At 32.3% G+C, this 9,861-nt stretch overlaps 1 protein-coding gene across 11 annotated transcripts in view; it reads left to right on the top strand.

Moving 5' to 3' along the window:
• The window catches only part of LOC123683444 (tight junction protein ZO-1), a 91,826-nt gene that overhangs the window by 43,001 nt on the left and 38,964 nt on the right, over positions 1-9,861 (top strand). For 2 of the 11 annotated variants that reach the window (XM_045622502.1, XM_045622506.1), the window contains exon 1: positions 7,933-8,363. The exons of 7 other annotated variants lie outside the window; for them this stretch is intronic. In XM_045622502.1, the coding sequence (XP_045478458.1) occupies positions 8,331-8,363 (33 nt within the window). In that variant the 5' untranslated portion in view covers positions 7,933-8,330. Of the gene's footprint in view, positions 1-7,932; positions 8,364-9,861 lie in introns of those variants that run through there. 2 more of the 11 variants (XM_045622497.1, XM_045622503.1) reach the window with 2 other exon arrangements.

The following is a 9,861-nucleotide window of genomic DNA, read 5'->3' as shown; positions in this document are numbered from 1 at the left end:
TGTGTTCTCCTCTTCTTTCTTATTGCATTTAGAGTCAAATCTTTTCGTTTGAAACCATCCCTGATGGCTGAAAATTCTATTCTCTGAAAGATGTTCTGTAGTTCACATGGTTGTCCGATCAGAAATATTTTATCTGTACATTTTTATAATTTTTGAAAGGTAATTTTGAATCTGACGAGCTTTCGCTCACATTTCTAGGAGAAGTTTAAAAAATTAACAAGTTTTTGAACTTGAAAACTACTAGTGGATTACCAAAATTTATTTTGGTGATTATTTTGTCAAAACCTGTTATATACGAATGAAATTTATTATACAGCGATTTTTGGATATTAAAAGAAAATTAAAATAGTTATTATTCGTTAAAATTAATATTACCTCCCAAATATTAATATATTAGGATTATTAGGTGAGTTATGAAAAATTGAATATAAAATGAGTGATAGGCAACCAAATATATTGAATGCTGTTAAATGGGTTGTTAACATAATGGCGATTAGGTTCGTTCCGTAGATTATTCAGGTCCTATTTGGAAAAATTAGTATTTAAATTCCCATATTTTACCCCTTGAGAGCTATAGGGTAAAATTCTTTGATAAAATTCGTTCATTTGCCTTCCAGAGCTTTTCTTACAACTATAAATGAAATCTGAATTGTACCAAATTTGAAGCAAATTTAATTCACGAATTCCTTTTGCTGAAATTCGAGGTGTACAATTGGAACATTAATTTTTCAGACTATGTACAACATAAAATAATGAAATTGTCGAACTATATACGCTCCACCTCTGACTACTAATCTCAATGATTTAGGAGTTATAAGATTTTGAACATTGGAACAGATTACTGTATATCGACATATTTTTAACCTTGGTATTAACTCGCTAGATGGCGTCAAAAATATTGAATGAACCTTCTCATTTGAAGTTCTGAATACAATAGTAAATAATCGTAAGCTATCCTGTTGAAAGAGGAAACAATAAATTTTAGTTTAAGATTTGCAACCTTTTGTTGGATTTTATATCCTATTCTTCTGTTTTACTTAACATTCGTGTAAGTTCTAAGATTCTAAGAGGTCTTAACTGAGGCCTAGGAAATTTGGGATAGAAAACCCTAAATTATTAGGGATTTCCAATAGAAATGTTTCAATTTGAAGGGGTCATAATGGCAACAATGTGTATAAAGTATTAGTAGATAATTCGAAGCCCAATTCATGCAATTTTGCCATTGTTTTCATTGATTTGTGACACGGCGTATTGTCTTGATGAAACAGCACCTTTTTTCTTCAAATAGGTACGTTTTTTAAACGATTTCATCCTTCAAACAATCCAATAACGCTATATAATAATCGCTGTTGATGGTGTGGCACTTTTGGAGGTAATCAATGAATATGACACCTTGCGCATCTAAGTGTACTGATGCCATAACCTTGCCAGCTGACTGTTGTATTTTTCGTCGCTTTGGGTTCGGTTCATCGTGTGCAGTCCACTCAGCTGACTGTCGATTGGATTCCGGAGTGAAATGATGGAGCCATGTTTCATCCATTGTCACATATCGACGCAAACATTCAGGTTTATTTCTCTTAAACATCTCCAAACACGGCTCAGAATCATTAACACGCTGTTGCTTTTGATCGATTGAAAGCTCGCGCGGCACCCATTTTGCACATAGCTTTCTCATGTACAAATATTCGTGAATGATATGATGTATAGTATATCCAAAGTCACTTGGAGGAAGATGAATATTTCAATTATACAAGGTTTGTCCAAGTTTCCAGAAATTCCTTTGGGCCCAGTGAAATTATTGCCTAACAATACTTTTAGATAAACCCCGGTATTTTGCAGATCGCGATATCCACTTCTATGGCCAAGAGTTTTTATGGAATAGTTCAAGTGACTTTGAATAAACTATACACCTTTAGATGATATCTTCACAATGTCTGCTATCTCGATCAACTTCACTTAACGGTCATTCAGAATTATTTTGTGAACTTTTTTAATTTTTTCGTCGGTGATAGTCTCTTTTGGGCGTCCACTGTGATCGCCGTCTTCGCTGCTCATTTGACCACGTTTAAACTTAGCTTAGCATACCAATCAATGATTGTTGATTTTACTGCTGCAGACCCCGGAAACTCTTCATCAAGTCAAGATTTTGCTTCAACTGTATTTTTTCCCTTCAAAAAGCAATATTTTATCAGCACACGAAATTCTTTTTTCCATCTCTTTTCAAATAACTAAAGTAGCTACACTCACAACGCAATATCTCACAAACTAATGGTCGGACTGCTGTCAAATTTTGACACGTATCGTTTGAAGATTGGTACTAACTAAAAATCATATGGATTTAATACTAGCACCGTCATCTGTGCATTAGACCGGGGACTTTTCAATTGGCCTAATATTAATATTATTATTATTTCGAAAAGATAATTTAAAAATTTTTAAACGTTGTTAAAGCTTCTATATTTCAATGATAAATTGGCATAACCTATTGAACACGTATGACATAAGAAATTCCGAAAAAATATTACAGTGTTGCCATTATAACAATTTTGAAATATGTCATTCTTATTGGAAAACCTTTTCTTATTGCTAATTTCAGAACCAATATTGGTTAGGCTCCTCCTAACTCTTTTCAACCGAAGACTTAATTTCTTGAACACACATCGTCATGACTATATTTACACTTCATTTTACGTGCTGATGTTCCTCATGCTGCGTCATAGGGGTTAAGTTTAATAGACTAATTGACTTTAGTGATTTTAGTAATTCTTACTACCCTCACCCTCGTAATTTTAGGTTTCACACACTCATTATCCTAACAGCTATCGACTTCCTTTTCAAAAAGGGACATCGAGAGCGTTGAACGTGGTTAAGATAGGGGATGATGTTATTCGATAATTTCAATGTACAGGCTGTCTTTCGGAGAATCTTCCATTTGCTATATCGTAATGATTCTGTAGTATTGTTTGTTTATCATAATAAGAATTTGCTCTCTTTCAAAAATAATCGTATAATGAAATTTAATGAAAAAGATTCAATTTATAATAAATTTTTGTTATTTTGTTATTTATTTTACCAAATTTAGTACAATAATTTTCAAGAAAATACTGTCAATTAAACCAATGGTTTGTGCCTGACAGTAACAATCTTTATATCTAAACAGTTTCAAAATCAACAAATATACATGAAACCATTTTAGTATTTTCATTTCACTAGCTTATAATTATATATACAAATATTCTTTTATTTATTATTTCCTTCTTTTATTATTTTCTCCCCATTTTATTGATTCCCCCCCTATTTTTGTTCTTCCCCTTATCGACAGAGATGAATGCAGCACAGTTCAACTCAAGAATTAAGAATTGTGCTTTTTATTTTTCTGACAAAATGTCTGAGGTCACTTACACGCTTTATCTCCTGAGGTTAGGCGTTGTATAATCGTATACCCACCTGTGAGGCATGTTTTTGAGAAATTGTTTTCTGTATTTTCGGCGTTTTTATTTGATTTTGGGATTGACTTCTTGTGCCATAAGTATGCTCATACCTTACATAATCTACACGGTGTTTTTATATCATCAACAGAGAATTTTTGTGGAATAATTGTCCAATTGTGTACACTTTAGTTTCATTGAATAGAGAGTGAGAGGAGTATAAACGATCTTTTTTTCATTGTTATCCTCAGAATGAATTTCTGAGTGGTTTCCAAACTTTCGAGATGAGTTCTATAAGCTGCACCCCAATCAACTATACCATATTCCAAAATTGACTGCGCTCACGCAAAATAAATTGTAAATATTGTTCGTTGTGATAATATATTGACTAACAGTTTGAATTGTGGTAATGTACACCTAAGTAATTCTACTATATGTTTAATATGCTCATCCCATCGTAGCAATCGGTCTATGTACACGCCCAAGTATTTTATCTTACTGGCTTCTTCGATAAAATTCCGACAATCGCAATTATGGTCACAGTTCTTTTTCTTGTGTATTTTAATGGTTTTTATATTTGGATAAGTAGACTCTGTCAACGTAAAAGTGATAAATTTCGTTTTCTGAATATTTAAAGTTAACAAAATATTTTCCATTTCCCTACAAATAACTGCCAACCCCTCCTCAGCTTTTTTAGTGACTGACTCCCTGAACTCTGAAATAAATTGTAATAAAATAATAAAAATAAATTGTAATATCACCAATATTAGTGATAGTTGAAATATATTTAATTTTTTTGGAAATTATGATGATTTCTCTACCCTCAAAACTGTTATTTAGGTTTTCAAGCTATCATAATGAATGCAATTTGAATTTAAGTTTTGACTTAAATTTTGAGTTTTTGAATAGAAAATTCGTCGAGAGAAATATTTTTCGACTACCTCCGTATTTGAACTTTGAGGGTTGAAAGTCACGAAAACATGCAATATAGTTGGGTTAATGTTATAGGTTACTGAAATAAAATATTTTAATAATCAGTTCGTTATATATTCCAAGGAAATTGATCAATATATGGAAATTTCCAAGTTGAGGCACTACTTCATTCGCTTTATTAGCTCCTTATACAAAATAGGTAAAAATCTTCTTTAATTCCGTTAAAAAAATGATTGAATTTATTACCTATAGGTCCTATGATTTTCATGTTAATTTTTATGTCTTGAATGCTCAACAATTTGATCTTTCTCAAATAATATAGTTTAAATGGTTCAATTACAGAAATTAAACTATAATAACCGTTGTTTATTTTCTAATTTCGCTATTGAACAACTTAAAAACGGTGAACATCTTTATGGAAAAATTTTATTCAGTGATGAAGCTTATTTTTGGTTAAATGGTCATGTGAAAAAACAGAATAGTCTATTCATCACTGTTGTATTTAAAAAATATTCGTAAAAAAATCCTCCAAAAAATTATAGCAATAGAGGCAAAACTATAATTTTGTGGAAAATTATGAAAATACTCGTAATCGTAATCGTATCGACATTTTGGATGAAAGTTGGAATTTTTGTAATATTCCTATCTTTCATTTACATTGAATCGTTCTTTTATTTTCATTTGTCCTTCTCTGGAAAATATTGACTTATCACGAGAATGTCAAGTGATGGTGTTCCCTCCCAACAATACAATTATTGAAAGCAAAATTTGGTGATGAAATAATCTCAAGAAATGGTCCTATTGGCAGTTATCTAACTTGATCGTGTGACTTAACACCTTGTGATTTGTTTCTTTGGTGATCTGTTAAGTTGAAAGTATATCCATGCTGATAATCCAACAAAGTATAATGATGAACATTTAAAAATCAGCATTGAACGTACTATCGATGTTATACAACCAAATTTATGTGAAAATTGGGTTGACAGAATACAGTACGTACGGAGAAGAGGTGGTCATTTTAATTATGTTATTTTCATTAATTTCACATAGAAAAATTTGTATCTTACAGAATATTTTTTTATTTTTAAATTGTATAAACGTTATTGGAAGACACCTTTACATCGTCAATACGCTCTATTAGTGATGACGTTACACACCGCCATTTTAGTTCTCCTGTCAGTGTTCGGAATCCAAACAAACAAATTGTCATTCAAATTAGTACGTTGTCGTTGAAGAAATTGGCTTATTTTGATAAATAAGATTATTCAAGGAACGATTTTACTATTAATTGACAGACAGAAGGCACGAGATTAATGCCAGTAAGTTCGAACTTGAAGTTCAACTAATAAACACGTCTTTATACAAAATCTGGGGAATGATACAGGATTCAAACTTACTGGTATTAACCTCGTTCCTTCTGTCTATCAATTAATACTGAAATCGTTCAAAAAAAAACTCTTATTTATGAAAATAAGTCAATCCCTTCAACGACACCGTACTAATTTGAATGACAATTTATTTGTTTGGATTCCGAACACTGACAGGAGAACCAAAAATGGCGGTGTGTGACGTCACACTAATAATGTATAGGGTGTTCCAAATTCGACGCTCACTGAAAGAATCTCGAGAACTATCAAACTTAGAGAGAAAACCTTCAAGGATCCTCGCTCTCTTATGGGTAATACAGGGTGGCCACTTTTTCAATGGGATTGTATTGGTAACTTTTAAACCATAAGAGTTAGAAGGTCGGTCAAATGGAGAAAAAGTTGGATGCATAGAAGCATTATCAAGCAGTTCAAACAAATCGAGATTATCAGGGCCGGTTATTGAGATATCATAAGAAAAGTGAATTCTGTCATTTTAATTTTTCTTTTTTTCCCACTTTATTTCAAATTTTATCAAAAAATGTTACAGGAATTTTTTATTCGACAGTAAATTGTTCTCAATTTGACGTAATAAGATTTCGTATCCAACGTTTCGTGCTCTCTGGGCCACCCTCAACCTCATTTTTTTCAATACGGACCTGTATATTTTATGACACTTTTCGAAATAACTTTTAACGTTGAATCATACAATGTCATTCAAAGTTGATTTTCAGATGATTTTGACCCTTATCCAATTTTCTTTGGGTCGGATCTGTAGTGAATGCAATTTATCAAAAACTGATGTTAATAAAATAGTCAAGAGGCGCGAATACAATGATTTTAAATTTGAATACCAAGCCTTGCAAAGCTTATATCGTAATGATATCAAAATAAAGTTCGATTCTGTGATTTGTTTCAACGGAACAAATGACAAATCCAAAAATAGTGATTTCTCGCGAGATTGAGAATGTATTGGAAGGTATTCAAGAAGACAAAATAAGCAAATGTATAAGAAGTATGGGTTCCGGAACCGTTAAGTGCATTTTACAAAATGTTGGACATTTTCAACACTTACTTCATTCATATTCATTTACTTTCGAAAAATCATTCGATTTTTCTTTCATTGAATGATAATTCGTTTAATTATTATGAATTGAAATATGTGAATAATTATTATTTGTTTCTTGATTTGATTCTGATATGTTCCATTAAGTTCAAGATGAGTAAGATGATTTTCTCATCGAAATGTATTGCATGTTGATTGTTGTTAATTAAACTAAAGGTACCTAAATGTAATATAGATCCGACCCAAAGAAATTTGGATAAGGGTCAAAATCACCTGAAAATCAACTTTGAATGACATTGTATGATATATTGTTGAATTCAGCGTTAAAAGTTATTTCGAAAAGTGTCATAAAATATACAGGTCCGTATTGAAAAAAATGTGGTTGAGGGTGGCCCAGAGAGCACGAAACGTTGGATACGAAATCTTATTACGTCAAATTGAGAACAATTTACTGTCGAATAAAAAATTCCTGTGACATTTTTTGATAATATTTGAAATAAAGTGGGAAAAAAAGAAAAATCAAAATGACAGAATTCACTTTTCTTATGATATCTCAATAACCGGCCCTGATAATCTCGATTTGTTTGAACTGCTTGATAATGCTTCTATGCATGCAACTTTTTCTCCATTTGACCGACCTTCTTACTCATATGGTTTAAAAGTTACCAATACAATCCCATTGAAAAAGTGGCCACCCTGTATATAAACCATAAAAATTACTGAAAAAATATTTTAGAATATTTCGAGAATCACATCACGAGAATCAAGATATATATGATCTGCTTTCTCTTATTATTTCGAAAAAAGAGTCAAGTTTTATAGCTCGCAAGATGCTTTCACTGAGAATCGAATTGGGACACCCTGTATAAAAATTTCTTTATATATAACTCCGGCCGGGAAGAATTGAGTTTGAGGAAGGATCATCATTGAGACAAACAAAAATTGTGATAAAATTATGAAGTGTTCCAAGAACGATCACTAAAAAAAATAAAAAGCCACCCTCTTGTGCAGTACCTTTATCGTTACGCGCAGTATATAAATCAAGCTTTTTGAATCCAAAGCGTCTCTCTATCGCTCCCATGGGTTTTGTCAAGCAGCGTACCACCTAGGTAAGAAATTCTGATGCCAGACGAAGAAAGAAAACCACTTAACACAAGCGGACAAAGACGGAGAAGTTGACGCAAACTTTCGGAATTCAACACTGTACAGTCTCAATTCTCTCGGTTACCAGAGATCGTGAGCCGAAGTTATCCGACGCTTACGGATTCCCAGATTCTTTTGTGCCTTTTAAAAGTTTTCTAACACAAAATTTGCCTAAACGACCTTTCAAGATCGCCAATACACCTGATCGAATGTTGTGCTTTAAGTGCAAACTGAAGACTGGTCTTCTATAACTTGTTTTTCCACGTTTACCAGTGAGCGTTCCCGTGTAAAATATGTTCGAAATGTTTTAAATGTTGTTTACTCATTGTTTGTTAAGTAAAAGTGCATAGTGTGTAATCTGGTTGTGCAAGTGGCTGTGTCAATTTTGGATTAAGTATGGAGAATGTAGCCAATAACTTGGCGAACGAGGTGAGCCCTTTGGTACTTTCGAAAATTTGGTGTTTGATGGTTTGAAGATGGTATCCAGGCAACGATATTGCAGGTGCATAAGTAACACAATCCTTGGGCTGTAGGTGGTTACCTGATTTTGGTTTATCAGTTCGGACCGTTCAAGGAATTTTCTTTAACGCACAAAATGATCGTAGATTGCGCTTTGGAATGTGCAGAATCTGAAGATCGTATTGAAAAATCTATTCGTCCGCTACTTTTAGCTTTTCTTGGAAACTATGGAAGGTAATCGCATTTCATGCGATACCAAAATCAGTTGCTGTACTGCGTCGATTTATCTGGCTTTAAAATCCGTTCCGTGTGTTTTAAAGGCTTGAAATCAATTGATCGAAAACAACCCAAAGAAAATGTGCAATAGCACGGTTACTGAATACTATATTCTACATTTTCAAGAATAAACGTAGCATTTTTTCTATGAAATTCGATATAGGGGGAAATAATAGACTGAATATTCAATAATTCCAATAATTTTAGGGTCAGAAATTAAGAGAATGTTCAGAATAAATCTCAACAAATACGAATTACCTACTTACATATTTAATTTGATCTTCAGGACCGGCCACTACTTTGTTTTTTCGTGTTGTATCAACTGAAAACTGTTGCCCCGATGAAAAACTCTACTGGTGCCATATCAGGGGAATATGATGGTCGTTTGTTAATATTTCTCTTTCTCGTTATTCAAAATCTTCGAATTTCATTTTTCCAATTCAAATTTTCTCGAATAAAATATGAAAGATTCTTAGTGCTTTCTCACACGAAATTTCATTCCTTTGCAAAATGAAAGATAGGAATTATTTGTTCTATAAAGGGTGTTCCTGAATTGGAGGTACAAACGAAAATGGTAGATTCCTTGGATCATTTTAAGACAAGAAAATTCTATAAACATTGACCCGTGAATGCTTTGTTTTTGAGATACAGGATGTAAAAGTTTGATTTTTTCTTTAATTATTCAAGATATTCAACTTAGATTCGGCATAAATATTCCAATATCTCTCATTTCCTCCAGAATTTCATTTTGGTAGACCACTGGTAGGTAGTGTTAGAATAATGAAAACAAAAACTTTGATCCAGTACTACACTTTTTGATTTATTGTAGTTTTGTCTTATCTGCTGATGATTTCGAGAAAAAAATTTCAAACAATTCTCTAGTAATCCTCAGGAAAAAACAAATTATTATGAAGATCTAGTTATAAAGCTGTGATGAATAAATTAATTATAAGTTTTGGTACTTAATTACCCAACCTATAGAGGAGATTAAAGAAGATTCGATAAACTGGTATAATGATCACAAAAGAATAGGACTACAAGAAACACCTGTATCTCGAAATCAAAATGTTTGTGGGCCCATTTTTATAGAATTTTTATTTCTTAAAATCATCCAAGGAATGGCTCATTTCACTCTGTAATTCCAATTCAGGAACCCTCTGCATTTATATCCATTATAAAAATGTCAAAACAC

The sequence above is a fragment of the Harmonia axyridis genome, chromosome 6, assembly GCF_914767665.1.
Source record: "Harmonia axyridis chromosome 6, icHarAxyr1.1, whole genome shotgun sequence".
Taxonomy (NCBI): domain Eukaryota; kingdom Metazoa; phylum Arthropoda; class Insecta; order Coleoptera; family Coccinellidae; genus Harmonia; species Harmonia axyridis.
Note: the sequence above shows the minus strand (reverse complement) of the source record. Positions and strands in the feature narration are given on the sequence as shown.